The 23,795-nt window shown below is 48.2% G+C and overlaps 1 protein-coding gene across 3 annotated transcripts in view; it reads right to left on the bottom strand.

Annotated features, from left to right (window-relative positions):
* Ttll11 (tubulin tyrosine ligase like 11) overlaps positions 1-23,795 on the bottom strand; it is a 237,967-nt gene that overhangs the window by 53,801 nt on the left and 160,371 nt on the right. The window contains exon 7 of one of the 3 annotated variants that reach the window (XM_087899678.1): positions 15,248-15,346. The exons of the other annotated variants lie outside the window; for them this stretch is intronic. Coding sequence (XP_087755804.1) covers positions 15,248-15,346 — 99 coding nt within the window. The remainder of the gene's footprint in view (positions 1-15,247; positions 15,347-23,795) is intronic. 3 annotated transcript variants of the gene reach the window in all.

Genomic DNA, 23,795 nt, shown 5'->3' with positions numbered 1-23,795 from the left:
TGGGTAGAAATGGCAACCGCTCTTTAAAAATAGGAACAAGGAGGCCGAGAATCGCTAGGTTACAGGCAAAGCTGTGTCCTGACAGGATGCCCTGGATCCTGGGGGTTCTACGGGACAGAGAGATGTAGTAGACCTCTTTCCCCGCTGTTTGGCATGGTCCCTCCATCACTAGATTTCAAAAGTGCACGTAGCACACCGTTGCTCATGAAGAAATGCTAACCACGCACCATGCAGTGCCTTAAATTAGGACTGCAGCTAATTCAAAGCGTCTCAGGATGAAGTTGCTAAAAATAAATGTAGCTACCAAAAAGCCCAGCTCCGTCACTTGATAAATCTCTGCCATGACAGAGCCCCATTTGCTTGATTGGTTATATGGTGCAGTTTGAAGAGGAGGTGCAGACTGCGGCTGAGCAGGGCAGACGGGACACATGCTCCCAAGAGATGAGGAAAGAACTTAGAGAGAAGCCTCTGTTGATATATTCAAGTCCCTTTAAGAGGCGGACCCAGGCTGAGGATGGTCCTACCTGCACCGCTCCCTCCCCCAAACTCTGGCCACTCCCACTCCATGTGATCACTTTCTCTGAGGAAGAACAAGTCCTCACTAGCGACCAGCACACATTTGCCGTCATTGCCGTCAGCCAGTAAATACAGCGGGTTTTAATTATGTGCCTTCTGTAAAATCTCAAAAAGTGGACATCTTATTTTATTTACTTATTCTTCTCTCATACAATATATCCTAACTACAGCCTCCTCTCCTTCCAGTCCCCTTCTCCTCCCCAGATCCACTGCTCCTGTTTCCCTTCGGAAAGGAGCAGACCTCCCAGGGACACCAACCAAACACGGTATAATAAGATGCACTAAGACTAGGCACATCCTCTTATATCAAGGCTGGATGAGGCGATCCAGTCGGAGGAAATAGGTCCCACAAGCAGGCAAGAGAATCAGAGACACCCTGACTTGCCTTGTTTGGAGTCCAACAAAACCCCAAGCTAGAGAGCAGCAGCACGTATGCAGAAGGCCTGGGGTAGACCACGACAACGTGGATGCTATATCCCTACTTTACAGGACGGGGAACCAAGACATGGGAAGACAAACCAATGCACGGGAGAGCCAGGATAGGAAAATGTGCATATACATCTATACATTTGTATACACATGTATACATGCATGTAAATCTAGATTCCACATATGAGAGAAAACACGATATTTTAGGTGGCTCCATTTTAGATATGAGAGAAATGTGTTCAGACAAGTCAACCACCTTGCAAAAGTCACTCCGCTATTAAATTTGAATGCAGAGCTGTTTAGGTTCAAAACTTGGCACTTTCCCTTCATTTTCTCAGCTCGACTCGTTTTCTTCTCCTTATGGAGAGAATCTTTTACTTTATGCTGTAAAGAAGGCTTAACGGGGAGAATGGATGAGGGTGGGCACAGCTTGTGCCAGCATGAAATGGAGATGCTGCTTAAGGTCTAAATCCAACCTTCTATGAGGCACCAACATGAACTAATGAAGCAACTTCTGGGAGTCAATCGCTCATCTCAACGTACTTGCCCAATTTTGCTTGCCAGACAAACAAGTTTGTTACTTGACCACCATGGGCTCTTGTAACTCATGACACAGAGTGTTTGTGGAATGCAAAGTGGCAAGAAAGCCGAAGGCAACAGCAGCCCATCTCTTCCTGCTGGGGGATGCTTCACGGAGCCATGACCTGGGCTGGTGCTTGAGCATTTTCTTGCTTGGCCAGACAATGAATCAGCAGCCGGACAAATGTGAGGACCCAGTCTCGTGGCTGCTTCCCCAGACCTGAAGGCGAGTCTTTTCGGAGCTGGAGAGCCCTTTAGGGGTCACTGGGCCCAGCTCTCTTGTTTTCATTTTCCAGACGAAGGACCTGACAGCTCATTTTCCATAGGCCTCCCAGTAAGCGTGGCAGGGCGCTCTCCACGTCAAGTGTCTCCCCTGCTGTCTCTTTGGCTTTGTTGCAGTGCACTCAATAGGTGGCATGTTCTGTGCACATAGCTTGGGAAGCCATGCTACCCCGGTGCCTCTCTGGTGGGACATGGGCCTGGTGAGCTGGAGAGTTTGGGGGTCAGGAGATTGGTAAATCAAGGAATAGTTGGATCATCTCTCTGCTGCTTGAAGCCACATGACCTTAGGCAAGTCACATAATCTCAAAGTTTTATATACGACAGAGTAATAGCGGTTCCCTAGCCCACAGACCTGATATAGTTAACAGTAAGCAGAGAGAGGAGCATGAGCTTAGCACAGTGCCTTGGTCCTGTCGGCCACTTCTGTTACAATCACCAGGTTCTTCTTCATCTCAAAAGGTCACCAGCAACTCCTGACAGGCAGATGTCACCAGGAAAGCCCAGGGGAATCTGAACTTCTACTCCAGCCCAGCCTCACGTAGCTAACACAGGGTTGTCTTCACTGCTCCAGCTGCCGGCAGAGTCTCATTTTAGCCTGCCTAGGCCAATGAGACTTTTCTTCTTCTAGCTTAGACTGGGCTCCACGGTGCCCATGATAACTCACTAACTACACCTTCTCTGATGTTTCAGCCTTGACTCAGGGTTACTGTGTTGACAGAGGTGTTGCTCCCCCCACTGTCTACCAGGAACCGTAAACACAGGAGTTAGAGGGCGCCAGCAATGATTTGCCTCATTTTCTTTCTGAAATAACTTAGCAAAGTAGAGGCCAAGTCTTTGCTTGAGGGGAAACTTCTCGTGAGAGACTGAGGCTAGGTCCCATTCTCATGATCCCCGGCTCAGAGTTTTTATGTGAGCAAAGGGGAGAAAATTACATTGACCTGGAACACCCTGATGGCTGGAATTCCAAATGGATTCTGAGCACTTTGGCCAGAGTGGAAGGTGACACTTGTCCAGGCTTCACTTTTCTCCGGAACCCAGAGAATGTTCTTCAAAGTCTGAGGTTGCCTTGAACAGTGTCCTGTCCTGAGGCAGGCTAGGCCAGATCCCCAAGTAAAACATTGGTGCCTCATTCTACTGACTGCCAGCCTTCTCTTCCCTACCTACCTTCCCAAGTGTGCTCTCTAATCACGCAAGTGTTCCATCTTTTATACAGCTCTAAAATTTTCTAGGAAGAAACTCATCATTCCTTTGTCCATCATCTTCCTGACTGTACACCATCACACTCTATGTTGTCGCTTGTTTTGTTTTTTGAGACAGGCTTTCTCTGTGTGACCCTGCCTGTCCTGGATCTCGCTCTGTAGACCAGGCTGGCCTCAACCTCAGAGAACCACCTGCCTCTGCCTCCCAAGTGCTGGGATTAAATGTGTGCACCACTATGCCTGATCATCATCATATTCTTGACCACTACCGAATTGTCAACTTCTTTATCATCATAACATCATTTTACCGTTCCCTGCACCATTCCCTGCATCATTAACATTCCCTGCACCAGTATCAACGCAGTCATCACCATCAAGTTCATCACCGTCACCGTGATCACGGTCATCACCATCTCCATCATTACCATTGTTACATCATCTCCACCGTCACCTTCATAGCATCACCATCATCATGGTCACGGTCCTTTTCATCATTGTTGTCACTATCATCAGGATCACAATAATTTCTGCCATCACCGTCCTCTTCAGGATCATCACCACCATCGTCACCATGACCGTCTCATTACCACCACTGTCATTGTCATCATTGTCTTCATCACCATTATTATCATGAAATTCACTGAGAACTTATTCTCTGATCTTCAGGATGCAAAGGACATAATACACTTGATTCTTTCTTCACAGAACTTATCAAGTTTAAATGACTAATTTTTTAACTGTCCATGGAATATCTGTTTCTTTCTGAAAAATTCCAGAAGGGCAGGCTCTGTAGTTGCTTAACCTATGACTAAACTTGTCGCCCCCACAAAGCCTCATTATGCACATATCTTGCAGTGAGTATTTTCTCATATTTGAAAGAGTTCTCACAGCGCTCTAGACACAATGACTAACCTGAGCTTACATCTGGTAACCCTGAGGCTTAGAGAGGGTGAACTAGTGGCCTCAGTGATGCGGGTGTGATTGGAACTCTATGCCATAGCCCACGTTCCTAACCCCTACCCATCTCTGCTGTGGGTTGTCGGAGCAAACCTTTCTTCTCCCTGTTCTCTCTCAGTCACTGCGAGATCCTGCATGCATTTTGGGAAATGAAAATTTCCTAGTGGATTCAGCAAGAGACTATGTGACAATTGTAATCAGCGGTTGTATTAGCCTGCCCCACCACCTCCAGAATTAGCAGAAAAGGCTAACTTGAGCTGTCATTATGCAGCTCTGCTAATGAAGGGATCCTCTTAATTACACACTCAGTGCAAGGCTGCAACACAAAACAGTTTAGTATTTAAACACAGTTCTGTGTCAAAGTGCGGGCTGCGTGAATGCGGGAGAAACGGGGACAGTCATGTGTGTAGCTGGCACTCTTTGCTAAAGCTGCTTTCTTTTTGGCATCCAGTGTCACCCAAACCCAATCCATTGTCTATCTCTCTTTTGGCTGCTGTGTTTCCCAGGAGTCCTCATCCGTGGTTTCACAGGACTCTACCAGGCTAGAGAGCGGCTCCGCAGACTTCCAGTCAACTCTGGTACTGGCTGATTTTCTGGACGCAGTCTCTCAACCTCATGGTGCCAGCACACCTATCCGAAACCTGAAGGACTAGTGATGAACCCCAAACCATCTTCCCTCAGTGACATGGGGCTCACAACATTTGTATCACACTTTCTTTGTAAGCCACTCAGTAGGAGTTCTGAGTTGATGTGAGGGAGCCCTTCAAGGACAAACCGTTCTCAGCAAGGACATCCTGTTCCTGTCTGTGCATCTGGTCCCTCTCCAGTAGACCAGCAATTCTCCTATGTGCTAAGTGTCAGTCTGTGGCTTCCAGAGCTAGACCTATGCCCAGGATGTGTGCAGGCACCTGGGTCTGGGAGGCTGAAGACCTGTGTACCCTTCATCTCCAGTCAGGTTCTGATTCTTTTTGTCCTTCACAGTTCCCCTTAGAGATCAGCCACAGCCTCTTTCCTCCCTCCCACTCAGAAGTATATTTTCTGCATTTCCCATGGTACTTCTTGGTGGAATGCATTATTTTCTAAACTTGCAGCATGACCATTTCTCCTGAAAGACTGTTGGAAACAATTGACTTGTGTGTCCCCTGGTCTCTTTACATTTCACACATGTGAGGAAGGCCTGCTAGTGAATGACCGTGTAATCGATGTTGTTCTTGAACAGTTATGACAGGAAGACTCAGGGTGATTCTGGCGGAAGGCATGCATACCGTTTGCTGGATGTCATTGTCAGGGAAGCATTTGACTTCCTTAAGATTAACTATATGGCTAATATAGTTACTAACTCATAGTGATAAGAATAACTTCATCCTGGATCCACCTTGTACTAACTGTATGACTGTTAGGAAACTGTGTTACTGACTCTGCCTCAGTTTCCCTTTGGTGAAATGGAAATGGACAGTATAGTCCGGCTCCCAGAGCTGTGGAGGGATTCAGTGGAGCACGAAAAACAAGGCGCTGGCATCCTGGTTGAATCATGGTGTGGAAAGCTGCTGCCACTCATAGGATATGCATACACACACACACACACACACACACACACACACACACACACGTATACCTGTGAGTGTGATTGATAGATAGATGACAGACATATAGACAATCAGACAATCTTGTTATGTAGCTTAGATGGTCTCGAACTCAAGATCCTCCAGCCTCAACATCCCAAGAACTGTCATGTCCCACTGGACACATACTTCACCAAGTACCCACTCTGCAGTGAGGGACAGAAGGTCAGTTCAAGAACACCTTGTCCAGAAGAGTCCACCTCCTCCATTCCACAATCTCCTTTTCCTTAAAGGACTTTGGCCCTAACGAAATTTGGTGTTTTCTTTTGTTGCTGCTGTTTTATTTTGCTTTGTTTTGAATCAGCTAATAAATTAAATTAATTACTAATATTATTAATAAATTAAATAATAAATTAAATAGCATGCATATTAACCATCAGGTCCAAAGAGAAAGCCTGACCTCTTTCTGAAGCAATCTTGAATCCCTTAACGAAGAGTTGTTGTCAAAATCCATTAAAGTATTTAATTTCTCTTATCACCGCTCAATTCCCTGAGCAGACACCCAGACAGTGTGCTGTGCTGTTTCTTACAGAAGCACCAACTGTTTAGTTATGGCAGTACATGCTTTAGGTGATGTCTCCCTGATGAGTAGAGGCCACATTGATTTCAAACACAAGGTTAAGTTGAGGTGATAGAGATGCAGGCATAGTGGAGATCAAACAGGCTTGCCCTGTTTACTAAATGAGTGACCTCAGGAAAGGGACTTAACCTCTTCGGGCATCAGTTTCCTCATCTGCGAAGCGGTAACAGCGCCAAACCGATGAGGTATCAAAAGTTCCCAACGAAAAACCAAATATAGAGAAGCTGGGAAAATGTCAGACGTGTCATTGATTCTCAACACAAGACAGTCGAAAACTCTCAAGGGTGTGGAGATATGGGGACCAGGCTCCAGAGGCTGCCATCCTCCGCCCCCCCCCATTCTTCCAGCGACAACTTTGCTAAGACCATAACTTACCTTTTTTCTCTACTTTGTGTATGGGAGGGGCACACATATTTTGTGTGTATGGGTGTTTTGCCTGAAGGTATGCCTGTGGACCATGTGTATAGTACCTGTGGAAGCCAGAAGAGGGTGTAGGATCCCCTGATCTACAGTTACGAGCAGTGGTGAGTCTCCATGTGGGTGCTGGGAATCCAACCCAAGTCCTCTGGAAGGACAGTCAGCACTATTAACCACTGAGCATCCAGCCCTCCCTTTTTTGTTCTGCGACAAGATCTCTCACCGACCTTGAGCTTGCCAGTTAGGTAGGGACCCACCTATCTCCACCTCCCGGACATCTACTGGACTGGATGCATCCAAAGGTTTCCAGACCAACAGGATTATGGTGGGGACCTCATTTTTCAAGGTTGGGGGAAAAAGTCTTCACCACTAACAAGCAGGCAGTGAAGTCAGAGCTTGCCTCTTCCTCAATTGTCATGGTAACAACTAGCAACCTACCCGCCCCACTCACCCTGCCACACACACACACACACACACACACACACACGTGCGTGCTCACACCACATGCAGTAGGGTAGGATGTGTGGGAAGCGGTGGTCCAGGAACGGCGGTCCAGGGAACTGTCCAGGGAACGCTACAGTGTTCACGTGAGACATATTGTCTCATGTATTTTGCGTTTTTAACACAAAACAAAATCAGTGAACATGTCTTTTGTCAGGAGGAGGCGCAGCTTTTAAGGTGGTTCTGGGAAGATCATCAATGCCACCAAGGCCCTGCTGGAGAATGTGCATCAGAGAGAGACTGGGAGACCTTCCCAGGTTCCTTCCTCCATCAGCTGTTGTGGGCTTAGAGCACACTTCCCATACCTGGCTGAACACACCTGAACGCCCCGGAACAGCGGAAAGCAGTTGTCCAGCTCACAGGCAAGAATGAGTACTGGTGACCACTGACCAACGTGTATGGAAGCTAGCTAGCTAGCTGTCTGCCTCGTCTCTGCAGAGAGCACAGCAATCTGCCCAAACAAGTTTAATTTTCTTCCTCTTTGGCTCCGTGTAGCTTTTAAAAGTCACCTTCTAAGCCCACACCTGTCAGACAAATCCATCCAGATGTCCCACCTGCATCTCAGTGGGTCCAGCGTTCCAAGTTGAACACAATTTGTTTACCAGAACCCGAATCTTGCTGGTTCTTGTTATTGGCAACTTTACCAGTGCGGTGAGCCAAGCCTCAAAGTCCTGAAGTTAGCTCTGGCTCCTCTCTTGTCCTCACCCTGGTTTCTGAAGAGCTTCTTTAGGAGATTCTGGAGTGTCCCCGTGGTTGGAAAGCACCAAGGAAGCCAGGATGCCTGGGCTCTGTCTGAGTCCATGCTTGCATCCAAGCATGCTGATCTTTACTGCGATCCTTGGAGGTTCTTCGTCTTCTTCTCAGGGTTCCCATCTTCCAGATGAGACACTGCCCAAGAAACCAGGATGAGTGTAGATCTGTTTGACTCCGGGGCTCACACCCAGCCCTCAGCACCCCTCTTCCAGCCAGCCTGGGGTCTCCTCCCCGATTTGATTTATTCGAAGCAGGACCTCACTACCGCACATGCTGGGTTAGACTTGAATTTACAGGTCCTCCGCTTCCTGAGTGCTGGGATTGCACACCTGTGCCATCACACCTGGTTCAGGACTATCCTGGTCACATGTTGACTCCGTAAGACTGGAGCAGCCCCATGTATCTGATGGGGTGAGCCGGTAGCCAACTGGAGCTTCATGGAGAATGCTAGTTCAGAGCCAGCCTGGATTCCACTTCATACTGCAGGATGTCTTCTTCCCTCCTCTTCATCCCCCTCCTCCCATCTTCTTCTTCTTTTTGGGGGGAGGGGAATCCCACACATGTGTGTCAGGTCGTTGTGATCAGATCCACCTCCACACATCCCTCCCACTCTTCCCCCTCTTCTGTTCCTCCCACCACTATTTTTTTCTGAATTTCCTCGCGCTCCTTTTACAAACCCTCCGAATCCACTTAGTGCTCTTATGTGTGCGTGGTGGAGGACCATCTACTGGAGCGTGGGTGGCCTCTCTGGGGCCACAGTCCTGAAGAAATCTGACTCTCCTCCATCAGTTTCCAGTATTTCCTCAGGTAGGGATAGGAGTTTTTGCCCCCTCCCCTGTCCGTGCTGGGACGTTATCTGGCTTGGTTTTGTGTGTGTTGTTCATGTGTGCAACTGTCCTGTTGTGGCCAGGAAACACTGTTTCTCTGTAGTCCCCCACCACCTGACCCTTACCGTCTTTCTGCTCTATTCCAAGAGGAGGGGGTGTGACTAGATATAGACACAGATACAGCCATTTGTGACTGAATAACCCATAGTCACATTGACCAGTTGTAGAGAGACCATTTCTTCTTGTATGACCTTAGCAAGACAACCTGGAAGAAACTGCTAGTTAAGGCTAAAGGACTTTAATGGATTGAACTATGCCCCACATTTCAGACATGTCCAGGTACTAATCCCTAAGACTATGACTGTCTGGATCTTTTCCAGGACAGTCTTTGCAGACAAAATCAAAGGTTGGAGATCATCTGGATTTAGAGAGGACTCTACATCTGGTGGCAGCTGTCCTGAAGTACAGGGCCATCCACGTGACATGTACAGAGGGAAGGGCCGCATGACCCTGTACAGGCAGGGACTGGAGTAATGGCATTACCAAGGAACAAACCAGGGACTCCCAAAGCTGCCTCTCTCTACTACACCAGAAGAGCTGTGGCCCCATGACGTGCACACAGGGTCCAGAACCACAAGGGGATCCGTTTCTGTGGCTTTGTGACCCCATCTGTTGGTGACTGGTCGAGGCAGTGTTCAGAAATAAGCAGCAGGCCTCAGCATTCTCGCTGGAATGGACAGTCAGAGAGGGTTTTTCTGCAACAATGTGGAAACAGCTCCAACAGAACCTGGTGCACAGGGGGCCCTGCAAGAAAGTCGGGTGCACAGAACCAGTCTAAAACCTTCCCAGGCGCCACCTTGTAAACTTCTTCCCTAGGCACACCTGACTGCCTGCCGCCGCCTTCACTCTCAGATTGGCAAACTGCTTAACTTGAGATGCTAGACATCTGAGAGAGGAGCAGTCCCTGTGAGCCCACCTGCCAGGGATGAGGGGACGGTCCAGACGCGTTTGTGTCCTTGAAGGCTGGTGACTAAGTGCTGGCCTCTCTCCAGCCTGAGATGATGAGCCTGTCACAGTGAGTTTCACAAAACATCTGCTTCCGACCAAGCTGGCTGTCTCCGGCTGGCTCCAGCGGTAACAGCATGTTTTTCCTATGCGCAGCTGTGACGTGTTCACTGAAGCCCAGTGTTTCTACATGTGACCCATTTCTTAAGTGGCGGAGCTCATCGAACTCTTCACAAGCATTAGCAACATGTGGACAGCCTTGGAAGCTTCCTTTGTCACCACAGACCTGAGACAACACTGGGACTTACAGGGGACACTGTTGGGGGTGGCTGGGGGAAGGAGACGGCACTGTTTCTAAAACTGGTCCCTCTAATGGCTGTGCCTGATTCTGCAAGAGAGCCAGGCCTGTGGGCTTCATGCATATGGATGGCAGTCATGACTGAATGATAACCTGCAATTTCTCTGCCGGTGTTAATCGACTTTGGTTGGTTACTGAGAATTTGACTAGGATATGCTATGCCGGTGCACACACCAATGCTCCCTAGGATCTGAACACGGCTTTGCTGGATTTGATTCAATTCCAATTCCAGCTTGAGATAAGACCTCATGAAGTAGAACGTCCCACATGAGATGGGCACATCATGCCTTGGCGTGAGAGAGAGAGAGAGAGAGAGAGAGAGAGAGAGAGAGAGAGAGAGAGAGCGGGCCAGAGGAAGACCCAAATAGGAGAAAGATAGACGCTGTCTTCATGGTCTGAGGGGCAGGGGACAGAGACTCCTAGGGGTAGACTGGGATAGCTGGGGCTTGAGTAGAGCAGATCCCCTGCCCCTGGAGCACTGGGTTAGCCCAGCATCTGCTGGTCTTCCCAGGACAGTCTACTTAGACAGCTGTATGTCAGGCCTCAACTGCTCAGAGAATCAGGGGCTCTGGAATGGGTCAAGCTTTCTGTCACTCAGGTCTCCTGCTGACTGGCAGCTGTTTTGGCTGTAAAACTGTCACTCCTTGTCCAGGAAACCACTGTCTGTCTCTCTGGTCTCACTCCCTCTACAGTTCTCAGTTTCTTGTGTTCGACACAGACCCCATACCTTTGTTTTCCTTGGCAGCCTGACACTGGGACCCCCAAATGCTATGGGGGTCAATCCCATCTGGACTGACAACTAAGATCCCAAGGTCAAGTGTGAATGGGCAGAAGGCAGGGCACACAGTGTGCCTTCCCCAATCATTCAACACCCGAAGACTGCTGCTCCCCAAGAGAAAACAAAGAGGCTCTGGCCCAGACCTGAGCTCAGTGTCCCTGTTCTGTATGCAGGCAATGACTGAGCTCTGCAGGGGGAACATGACCTGTCCAAGAAGGTTTGGCATATAGGTTTCGGGGCTCAAGGGGGACCCAGATTCCCAGACCTTAAGTTTGCAGTGACATTCTTCTCAGGTCTTCCCTGGGCCACAATCAGCTCTTCGCAGACAGCAGCAGCTGGGTTGGGGTCATCTCTGGCCCTCAGGCAGCAGCATGGGACTCAGTCTAGTGCAGTGGTTCAGTCCACATTACTTAGGCCTAGTATGGCCCTGTCTCTGTAATATATGTACATATATCTCAGACACGGACACATCCCTGAAGAGGGATAATTTCAGGACTCTGCCTACCAGCTCTGAGCAGGAATTTTCCCTGCCTGTAACGTCATGTGGAAACAGATTACCCAACAGTCAGAGGTGCCATGTCACGTGGCCATGCTGTTTTCCTCCTGTGTATCTGTGACTCTGTGTTGCCAGAGGCCATGGCCCAGAGGCCCTGTGCTGGAGCTTTGTACATAGTCCTACCAAATCTTACTCTCAGGGATTACCAGCCGCTCTCCACAGACACGAAACGAGCTTTGGGAAGCTAAAGGGTTTGTCCAAGGTCACACAGCTCAGAAGCGCTGTTCAGCTTCTGCATCAGCCCAGCTGTGAGAAGAGCAAAAATAACTGACCAACCACAAGGGTTTGCTCTGTGCAGGGCATGGAAGTGTGGGAGTCCTTAATCCTTTCCCATTCCCTGCCCCATGACTCTACAGGCAAGGATACACAGGCTTAGAGACGCAAAGTGAAGTTTCCAGGTGACCCACACCCAGCTAGTGAGAGACAGAGCCCAGAGTCAAAGCAGGGCCTGCGTGAGGAGCTTTGCCTAGGGACTCTGCATCCCTGACTTTGAGAAAACTACTTAGCAGGTAAAGGTGCTTGGGACGTTTGACTACCTGATTCAGGTACCTAGTCCTGGATACCTAGTTCCAGGATCCACGCAGGGGAGGAGAGAGCCAATTCATACATGTTGTCCTCTCATTGCACATGTAACACACCCCCATGAACATATAAAAATTTAAATACACTTAGCTTTCAAAAGAAGGGGTTTTGTTTGTTTGTTTCTGAATTGGTAAGCCAAGGCCTGGAGTGTAGTTTGGCAGCAGGGTGCTAGCCCAGGAGCAGGAGCGAGGTCCTGGCTTCAGCCCCAGTACCTCAACAAGTAAATTAGTATTTGGTAAACTACATATGATATAACACTTCCCTCTTAGCTCTTCAGTGCCCGCTTCCGTGAGGCCGTGGACATTCTCTGCTGTGTACCCATCACCACCGCCTGCCTCCAGGACCTTTCCTCCTTCCAAATGGAGACTTTGTGTCTACAAAACACAACTCCCTGCTTCCCCTGCCTGCAGCCCCTGTTCCACCTTCTCGGGACCAGCTACATGGATGATTCAGGATTTGCTGTGTTCACTTAACACAGTGCCCTCAGGGCTGTCTATGTGCAGCCCATTAGAATTTCCTTCCATTTGGATATTGATGGACATTTCATGGTAATGGACTCACCCCTTTGTCTGTTGTAAATAGTGTCTTAGAAAACGTGTGTACTTGAGCAACTCATTGGTATGTTGGCTACCTTCTTTCCTTACCTGGAGCCTCCAGCCTGGCAGGGCAGGGCGGGGTGTCTCCACTTGCCTGGTGGGTTAGACACTAGAGGAACTGACTCTCTCTCCTCATGGCTAGAGATGACCAAGTAAGTGCTCTCTCTCTCTGATTCTCTCTCTCTGATGTCACCACTGAGACACCTGGATTCTCACAAACTCTTTGTCAATCCTGTGACTATTCTGTCCCCCTCCAACACATCCTCCCTATCACAGACAAAGAACATAGCCCACCATGTCACCTCTGGCTTTAACCCATCATTCAATTACACCATCATTCTGTTTGTTTGTTTGCTTGCTTGCTTGCTTGTTTTTCATGACAGCGTTGTTCTGTTTAACAGTTCTGGGTAACCTGGAACTCACTCTGTAGACCGGGCTGGCTTTGAACTCACAGAGATCTGCCTGTCCCTGCCTCCCGAGTGCTGGGTTAAAGGCGTGCACCACCACCACTGGCTCACCTTCATTCTTAGACAGGTGCCCCTGAACACTCTGAGGCATACTCAGGCACCCAGGGCCTCTTTCTTGCTCCTTTTCAACTCTGTGCTCTTATTTCTTGGGATTCATGGGGATGTGGTCCAGCATCAGCTGTGGGGACCTCAGTCTCAGGACACTCAAATTCCTTGTGGAGATTGGCATGATATTTCCATGAAGCCTGCTCAGATCCTCCTGGATATTTGAGGTCCTCTCCAGACCACTTACAATACAGAATGGAATACAAATGCTAACTAGAGAGCTGCTGTACTGTATTGTTTGTTTGAGAGTGACTCCCATAGGCACATGTGTTTGAACATTTGGTCCCCAGTTAGTGGAAAGGAGGAGGTGTGGCCTTGTTAGAGATGTGTCTCTGGGAGTTGGCTTTGAGATTTCAAAAGTCCATACCAGGCCCAGTCTTGTTCTCTCTCTAGTCCTTGTGGATCAGATGCAAGCTCTCAGCTACTGGTACAGCACCACACCTACCTGCCTGCTGCCATGCTCCCCATCATGATGATCACAGACTGACCCTCTGAAACTGCAAGCCAGCCCCCAGTTAAACGCCTTCTTTTATAAGTTGTCTTAGTCATGCTGTCTCTCCACAGCAGTAGAACAGTGGGTAAGACACTCGGTCAGCACTCAGGTGCAAGGGGTCGGTGTGGAGACTCTTGGGATGATGGGATGCATGCAGAATCTGCCTCCTTTCCTTTAGAAGTCCCCAGAGTCTTTCCATCGAAGTCCCTTCTGGGGTCTGGGCTCATCAGTGCCAGAGAGAGTTCCTGTCCCTTCCCATCTCATCTCTCACATTTTGGCAGCACGCCCTTGGAGTGTAGAAAACATCCACGTCTACTCTCTTCCCAGAATGCACTCTATAATCCCTGCGTCACGAAGTTGAGAATCTCCGAGGACCTTGGGAAGCAGCTGTGCCCATCCCTTGCTTTTCTACGTGAAAACACAGGTTCCAACAGGTTCACGGACTCGTTCACGTTGCCCATCTTGTCAGGAGCGTCACTCTCTTCCCTGTCTAGTTGAACCTGTGGGGCCCTAGAGGAATCTACATTTTGGTCTAAATCTCATGCTGGCCAATGGAATCACTGAAGAGAAACTCATTTGTAGCCTGCACTCTTTCCAGCCAGCAGCATTCAGGTGGCTTCAGACGTTAGCGTCTTGTGGGGTGCCTTTCCAACTCCCTTGCTCTCACTGTCTGGGGGTGACAATGACCTACTTCAGTCTGTCACTCTCTCTGGAGGAGTACCCTCTGCCTGCCTAGACGCGATGGCTGTGGACTTGTGTGGACGGACAGAGGGAGGCAGCAGCAGAGGCGAGGCTGGGCTGGGGGCTAGGGGTTGTGGGAGAGTCGGGAAGGCAGGTGAGGGGCGCCCTGGTTGAGAAAGGACCCTGGTCCATGTCTCTTGGCCAGGGATCCATGAGTCATCTACAACTTCCAATAACGAATGCACAAGTCCGTTCCCAGAGGAAATCATTACTCCTAATTATTATTATTAGGCGTAAGGACTAATTAGTTAAAAATAGCTACCATTTACACAGTGCCAACTTACGGCTGCTTCTTAATGTGTATTTTCCCCCCTATTTTACTCTTTCAGGCTTATTTTCTATTTTTCTAATTATAAAGTCAATATGTGCTCAAGGAAAAAAATATCAAAAAGATCCCAAAAAGTAGAAACAAAGGAACAAAATATTCAGCATTTGGCTCACAGTGAAACATTGGAGTCATTATTGCTGCTGGCTTCCGGTCTTTCTTCTCCATCCTTCCCACATGTATATGTATGTTTGTGTGTCTGAGAGGAGAGATGAGGAGGGATGGGGAGAGGAAGAAAGAGGGAGAGGGAGGAGAAAAACAGACTGACACAGACCTCACATAGTTGAGCCCCAGTGCAGGAAAGGGGTGAGCAGGGACTCTCATTCCCTCCTCGACTCCGTCTGTCTTGATAGCCCAGGGTAGCCTCCCAAGGACTAGGATTTCAGGTATTGTGCCACCAGCCCTGGCTTACGTGGGGATGGATTTCATTGCATTTGCTGCCTCATTCCCTGCCTGGTCCCCTGTTCCACACCCTGCTGGGAAAGCAATGGAGCGACTGTGCCGCTTGACTGTCAGTACCTGGCTACGGAAAGCGAGGAGCCCTTAAGCTTCGATGAAGACATTCTGTCAGAAGCTGGAGGGGTTCTGTGCTTTCTGTCCATACAGATATCTGGAAAGCTGAAATCAGAAAGCATAAGGAACTATTTTTTTGCAAGCTTCTTTGCATGACAGAGATAGCTGAAGTAAGTTCTACAGAAAGGTCATCCATGGGGCGGCGGTGTGGGGGCGGGGTGGGACAACAGGAGACAGTCTGCACGCCCAGAGGGCCTGGGGTGCCAGGAGGCAGGAAGGACTCAGAGTCCACTTGCTGCCAAATGGCTGAACAGGACCAAAAGTTCCCAGAGTCCTTTTGTTGGCACAGACAGAAAAGTAGGTGAAACAGCTTACGTGACAGGCACTGGGCACTGGGCACAGGGGATATAAAATAAACATCACGGTGTCCCCTCCTAACAGGAGCTCACAGTGGGGACAAAGAGTCTCAAAGGAGTAGTTACATAGGCTGAGGTGTAGTGAGAGAGGAGCAGAGGAAAACCAAGCCATAACAAACGCGCACACACTAAACCCAGAAATAAACAAAACTCCTTGAGATCAGAACTCTACCAACTCTCCGTGTGAGGGCACATGGCTGGGAGAAAAGTTACACCAGGAGCAGCGGTTAAAGGCTTTGTTTGTAACTGTGATCCCGTGGTCATGGAAATATAACTCTAAAGATGAAGGACGAAATCCAGCCTTTTTTTCTCTTCCTCTCCCATTTCCCAAGTTTTTGCTCGCTCGACAGTCTCAGGCTCTTTCTAACAGGAAAGGCTGTGGGTAGAGGACGGCTGGAATGCATTTTGTTTCCCCCAAAAGCTCACTGCATGTTTGTACACGAGCACACTATTTTGTGTATGCATATGTATGTGTATGCCTATGTGTTTGTGTGTGAACATATGCATATGTGCATGTTTGAATGTGTATTTGTATGTGCATGTGTTTATGTTGACCAGAGGCAACTTACCAAAGAAAGGGGCCTATTTGGCTGACAGGTTACAGCCATCACTGAGAGAAGGCAACGCAAGAACTGAACAAGAGACCATGGAGGAGTTCTGCTTACTGGTTTGTTTTCCTTGGCTTGCCCAGACTGCTTTCTTATACAGCCTAGGGCCTAAGCGTGGCACTGCCCACAGTGAAGTGGACCTTCCACCGTCAGTCATCAGTCAATAAGATGCCCCACAGACTTGCTTATAGGCCAGTCTGATTGGTGTAATACCTCAGTTGAGGTTGCTACTCCCTAGCTAACTCTGTCAGCTTGAAAAAGTAAACAGCAAGGAGGGCAAGCTGGGAGAAGCTGGGCCTGAGGGAAAACGGCTGCAGTATGGGGTTGCAGCCCTGTGATCCTAACCACCCTGCCACACAATCCCTACTCAAGTACTTGATGGCACTTGTGTCTTTGTAGGGTCAACATGACAAGATGACTGGGCATGGCCCTCCGTGGGACAGCAAGGGCTCACACCTGCCTGGTGTTTGTCTTCACAGCAGCTCCGGCACGATGCCCGCCCTGGCCTGTCCCCGACATCCTCAGGGAAGACTCCATCTTGTGCCACTTCCCCCTCTTGCTCCACAGTCCCTCTCAGGGGATGTGTTATGAAAAGAGCGGCTGCCATCCCGTCACCATTCTCCCTGGTTCCCTTGGCTCCACTTCCGCCAGCCATCTTGGACTTGCATGGCACAGTTCCTATGCCTCTGAGCTTGCTTACTCCTTTGTCTGCCAGTGTGTCCACCCTAGTCTGGCCGCCTTGTTCTTTGTCCCTTCTTCAGGAGGCTTTGCCTTACATGAGATTTGGGGCTTTGCATTTTGTTCATTGACATGCTCCCACCAGCTCGCGGGTAAGGCGCACCCCAGATACTCAGTATCTCAGGTGAAACATCACTACAGCTTTTCTATTGGATCTTGTTTCGCTCCACAGACAGCCTGCTGAGGGAGACAGTATTTCTCCACTTTATGGGGTGAGAAACAGCAACCAGTGGGTGTTTCGAGAGGCCCGCAGTCACACACTCAGCACGTGGGAGTTGGATCCAGAACAGCCGGTCACCACAGATGGCATCTCCCATAGCCTAACAGTCAGTGGCCCTGACGTTAGCTCTGGCCAGGGCCCATAGACTTTAGCAAAGGGGTCTGTCACTCTGAGTTTTCAGGAGTATTAAGGCAAGCTCATGGGGAATGCAGTTCTGGGCCTCTCTATGTCATGTCTCTGAGCATTTGAAGCTTTCCCTGCTGGACCCTGCTGCCGTGGTGGAAGTTCCCAGCTGGCGAATTCTCACGCTGTCCTGCACCCTGTCCTCTGTCAGGTCCCTCCTGGCCTCACTTGTCTTTGGTATTTTGTGGTACCTTGCTGCTTCTGACCTTTCTACCTGTGGATATTTAATCAGTTTACTTTGAGACAGGGTCTCACATATAGCCCAAGCTCAATTTGAACTCACTACTTAGACCAAGCTGGCCTGCAATTCACAGCAATCCTCCTGCCTCTGCAGGCAGGCTGGGACATCATACCCAGTTCTTTTTATTTATATTCCTTGGGATTGGGTGCACTTTTTGATCGTTTTGCCATTTATTTTTAAGTTTCATTGGAAAATTCTCATCCTTAATTCCCCTGAATATCAGCTTTCTTCAGGCTTCCATTGCCTCTTTCTGGAACCCCTGCTGAAGATACTTGAGTTTTCCTTTCACTGTTTTTCGCGAGATTCTTGGCAACCTCTTCAACATGTCTATCGGTTCCTTCATTTCTCTTCACTCAGTCTAGTAGGCTAATTGGTATGCCTCCTGAATTTCCATTTTATTTACACTGGGCTTTATTTTTAAAGGTTTGATTTGTTTTTATAAAATCTGACTCTCTGTTTCTGTCTGGTTTTTTTCTTTAACAAACTTGTCAGCCTGTTTTATATTTATTTCTTTAAAGGCATTGAGTGTATTTCTACGGTATGTGTGCAATAATTTTAACATTCATTGTCATCGTGTAATTTCTTCATTTTCCTTTTATTCTCCTTCACTTGACCTTCTTTCCTGAAGATCTTAAACGGTGCTTTCTTTTCCATTTGGACCTTCCTTCCTGATCTTCACTGTTTTAGATTGCTTGAGTTGCAACTGTGAGGTCAATTCCATCACTCAGGTCCTGAAAACACCAATGACTCACAGCTTCCATCATGGATGCCCTGCTTTTCCAGCCACACAGACAATGCAAACTCCAACCCCAAACTCTCATGAAGGAGTGTTTATGGGTTCTTAAGGATGTAGCCATCACTCCTTGTCCCAGAACCAGAACATGCCAGACAAGTGTTCACCCATTGCCCACCATGGGTATGTCTTCCTCAGTTCACCCACTAGAAATGTGATCCCTCAGGGGTTCTAACTCCACATAGGCACCTCTGGTCTAACTTCTTCACTGTTTGGGTTCCAGGATTTCTCCCTTCTACAAACATCAGGCCCAAGTTCCAGGCCACCAGAGGTGTGTCCACAGGGGAAACGCACTTTCCATCCGTGGTGCTGAGTGTGCTGGTTCAGGGCTCTGGAGCACTCTCTTACTTGCTGCCAGGTCATCTTTGCACTAAGAAATCATTTAAACATTATCTGGTGTACACCAGGAGAACTCCATCAAATGTCTAGTTGGATATATTCTCAGAAACCCAAGATCACGTATGATTCAATAAAACAGTACACTCATTGATTTTTACTCTGTATAAAAGCAGACTCTGAAGGGAAAATGAAATTATGGATAAACAGATAATATGTAAAACATATATTTCTCATCCTTCTACCAAGAAGCAACTGGTTTTCAACCTCGGCACAGTGACTTCCTTTCTGAACAAATGTGTCCTCTTGATATGGGATTTGGGAGGGCTTTCCCTGCCCTGCAGCTATGGTACCCACTCTTTTCTGGACCCTGCCCTTATGGTTCACTCTGGACCCTAGTGAGTACCCAAAGGCCCATGTGGTAAAGACTTGGTGGCCAGGCTGATGCTGTTGGGAGTAGATGGAGCTCTTAAGGGGAAGTCATTAGGCAATTTGACAGCCCTCAGAAAAACTCCGGGACTTTGGCCCTTTTCCCTTTGATTACGTGGTCTTGCTTGCTATGCACCTACCTCCCACCACGATAGACTTCCTTGTCGGGTCAAGTCAATCATGGACTAAGGACTCCAAGGCTGTCAGCTATAATCAGTCCATCTCCTGTAAGGTAACCAACCCTTTGGGTACCTGTTATGGTAATGGATGCCAATTTCTTGTGATCCTGTGTAAAAGTCATTTGACGCGGCACAAGTGTGCTTCTGTGGTGCCGTGTGCCCATTGGAGACCGTCTTTGGATAAAAGGCTGCCCGACTCTGGGTTCTTACTTTTCTGTGTTGTTCTATGCTAAGTTTCAGCAAAATCACTGTAGTTAGGGGCCTTGGAACAAAAGATGTTCCTCAGGGAGTTTTGCGTCTCCACACGCCACCCTAGGGTCAGGGTCTTTTGTTGTATGTGCTGTTTATGCCGGAGCTGCTTAGCCTGGGTTTTCTTCTTTCTTTTTTAAAATTAATTAATTAGAGGTTTTTTCATTGTTTGTTTTGATATAAGGTCTCCCTGCATAACCCTGGCTGTTCTAGAACTCACTCTTTAGGCCAGGCTGACTTTGAACTCATAGAGATCTGTCTGCGTCTGCCTCCTGAGTGTGCGCACTACCATGCCCAGCCTAGCCTGGCATTTCTAATGAGTTGTTTGCCGAGGTTGGCACTGGGATGCTGACAGGCTTGCCTCACCCTCCTTTCCTGCTTCTCTTTTTGGAGCACGAGGAAATTATTAGTTAGTCCTCAGTGTCTGGATTTCAGCTGGGTTCCTGCACTCCTTCTCTGGCACAGGCTGAGAGTAGACTCAAGAGACCCAGGGCGGGCCAGCGACGGATCTCAGTCATGGCAGCCATTCCCTTTGGACCTTACTGTCTGTAAGGCACCAGACACATGGGGGAGAGTCTGGAGCCTCTGCAACTCTGACATGTACGGAGCATGTTCTTAACCCGTGTCAAAGGAGTCTTAACGAATGCTTGTGAATTCTATGCCATTACTTGACGCAGGATGGGCTCAGTTGCCCAGAAGCCTTCTCAGAGCTTCTGGAGCCCTGTACCTTTACCAGAAGCTCAGACACCAAACACAGGGACAGTAACACGAGGCCAGTGCACAGAGGTCAGACGTGACCAAACACACAAGGACAGTAACACGAGGCCAGTGCACAGAAGTCAGACATGACCAAACACACAAGGACAGTAACACGAGGCCAGTGCACAGAGGTCAGACGTGACCAAACACAGGAACAGTAACACAAGGCCAGGGCACAGAGGTCAGACATGACCAAAAACACATGAACAGTAACACGAGGCCAGGGCACAGAGGTCAGACGTGACCAAACACACAAGGACAGTAACACAAGGCCAGTGCACAGAGGTCAGACGTGACCAAACACAGGGACAGTAACACAAGACCAGTGCACAGAAGCTTCCTAGACATGAAACCGTGCTACATGCTTCATTCCTGTCGTCTTGAAGTTTCTGAGCCCTGTGAGGAGATTCGCTCACCAACATCCTATAACAACAAGCAAGTAGCAGAGCCCAGAAGCCAGGTCTCTTGCTCCTTCTCCACCATGGCTTCCCTGAGAGTCAGATGACGGAACTCTGCGAGGACAGGAGATGCTAAATCTTAGCAGTGCCAGTAACTTGGGCGGAGAGTCCTGCCATTCACGCAGATTTTGAAGATGTCACTGGCAACACCACCCATTGCATATAAATCTGGGACCGTCAACACTGTACCATGGGGGGCTCTCGAGGCCCTGCCCCTCAGAGGGGAGCTACTGACAGCTGAAGATTGCAGGGAAGAGGATCAAAGTCTCAGCGGCACACCCACTGCTAACACTGCCCCCATGCAAGAAACGACCCCACTCACGCTCATGTAGGCAGCCCTAATTAAGGTCAGGGCACACATATGCACGCACACACAAGTCATAAAAGTAAAAGGAAGAAGAAGGGAGTTGGCGGGACAGGAATTAAGAGAGAATTAATGTAGGAAACTTTTATTAAATAATAAATATTAATATTTTATATGTATAAATAAAGTCCATAATTATATATATGAAATTCTGAAAGAATAAATAAAAATTTAAGAAAAGAATTGGGTACTTGAAAGGAAAAGAAGACAGTGCCCACTTGGAACAAAAATAGTTCGAATCCCAACACTGCCACTGAAATGCTGTAACCCTTCTCATCCTCTGCTTTCTTTTCTTTTTTTAAAAAAATATTTATTTACTTATTATATACATATAATAATATATTATATTATATAATTATATATAATATATATAATATTCTGTCTGCAAACCAGAAGAGGGCACCAGATTACAGATGGTTGTGAGCCACCATGTGGTTGCTGGGAATTGAACTCAGGACTTTTGGAAGAGCAGGCAATGCCAATGCTCTTAACCGCTGAGCCATCTCTCTAGCTCTGATCCTCTGCTTTCTTGTCTTTAAACCAGGGATTATTTCTCTCCTGCAGGGTCATTGTGAGCTTTATCTGAGATCGTGTATACATACAAATACTGGCAAATGTATATATATCTCAATCATGGCAGAGCTGGCCTGTGATTCCAGAGACTTGTGCAGTTGAGGCAGGAGGATTGAAGATTCAAGGGCTGCTTTGGCTACAGAGTGAGTCTAACTACAGGCGTTATTACTCAAGAAGATCCTATTTCAAAATATCCTTTTAAAGCAATGGTTCTCAACCTACGGGTTGCAACCCCTTTACCAAACCACGATCTCTGAAAGTATTTACATCAGGGTTCATAACAGTAGCAAAGTTAGTTATGAAGTAGCAACAAAAATAATTTTATGGTTGGGGGGTCACCCCAACAAGGGGAACTTTAAAGGGCCACAGTGTTTAGAACAGTTGAGGACCACTGTTTTAAAGGATAGGATTCTGCACAGAGGCAGAGATCTTGCCTCACATACCTGAGGCCCATGTCCAACCCACGGAACCCTACCTGTAGAGCTTAAATCCATGCTACTTTTATACATCCCAAATATATACATTCTCTCACGACCTGCTTTAGAGCAGAAACACATATACACCTCCCCACCACACACCCAGGTGAAACAGTAGCCGGCAAGGGCTGCCCCCGGCTGTCTGGACATGCTGTGCTATGCTTCATAAATCCATCACAAAGAACAGATTTGCTGGCAAGATGGAGAGGATTAAGTCAACTTCAAGCACTCAGAGAACCTCCTGGACTGTCTTTTCCCATTGTGCTTTGAACAGAATGATGTCTATCCTGTCGTTCTCTAACTCGGGATGCCAAGCACGTCGTGGGTTAAATATAAACAGTCGTGGGTTAAATATAAAGAGCGACTCAGCCTCTCGTGCGTGTGGATGGAGCTTGACCAGGGACTGCTTTCTCTCCCACGTGTCAACGTCAGTGCCTGACCAGTGGGCATCCACAGCTGCCTGGGTGGCCTTTGCACACGGTCACGTATTTAGTTCACTGTCCAGCTAGTGTTAGACCAGCTACCACGGCGCCTGGGTCCCAAGGAGGCCGGGAGCCTCTACCAATCCACTCAGCTCCATCTAAGCCTGGAGCCGCTTTCATCCAGCCAATAGGGCTTCAGTTTCCTCAGAACTGCTGGAATCCTTCTGCCTTAAGCCTGAAATTCTGGCATCTAACAGAAAGCCCCAAATGCAGCTGCCAGTGCGTGTTCGTACCAACTACACGCTCACAGAGGTTGGCCACTTCTATCCCATTTGGCCTTCATCTTCCATGTCTGTTTGGAACTGTGTTTCCCAAGAAAAGGACACCCTGACTGAAATCTCTAGCCATCTGACTGGGCCCTGCCGATTCCTTGCTTCCTCCATCCATGCAGATGCCAGGTTCAAGTCACTGTAACTTTATGCTGAATGTGAACAACTTGAGGCCACAAGCACCTGGCTACCAGGATCAAGCAAGGGCTGGCTTTCCATGTCTGTCCCACCTCCTGTCTTGGGCCATAGCTATGTACTCAGATGGATCTATGTTTGCTTTGCCATGGCCTTTTATTTGAAAGCCTCTTGTAACCTCCTCTGACATGCTCCCGGGAACCTCAAAGTTCTCAACCTGCTGGCCCGTGTGGCACCCGGAGGCCTGAGCTGCATTATGGAGGCTCTCCCAGCTGTTTTGTTGCTGTTGTTTTGCCTTGTTTTGAGACAGCATTCTTTGTGTATCCTTGGCTGTCCTGGAACTCAGAGATCCGCCTGCTTCTGTGTCCCCGAGTACTGGAATTGAAGGCATGCACCACCACGGCACAGCTGCCTATCTAATACCGTATCTCTTCTAGTCTTCTCTGTGACTCTGTCTTCACGCAGTTAAATCACAATCTATAATACACACCAGCTTGCAGCTTGCCTCACATTTAACGTTTTACTGTAAGCACTTAAGCATCCTCCTCAGGGAAATATCCATCAAGTTGTTAGGTATTAAGATTGCTTCCAACTTTTCCTACTCAGATAAACATATACCAAACTATTGTCCTCAACTCTTAGCCTC

This window comes from Myodes glareolus, chromosome 21 (assembly GCF_982192425.1).
Source record: "Myodes glareolus chromosome 21, mMyoGla1.1, whole genome shotgun sequence".
Classification (NCBI taxonomy): domain Eukaryota; kingdom Metazoa; phylum Chordata; class Mammalia; order Rodentia; family Cricetidae; genus Myodes; species Myodes glareolus.
Note: the sequence above shows the minus strand (reverse complement) of the source record. Positions and strands in the feature narration are given on the sequence as shown.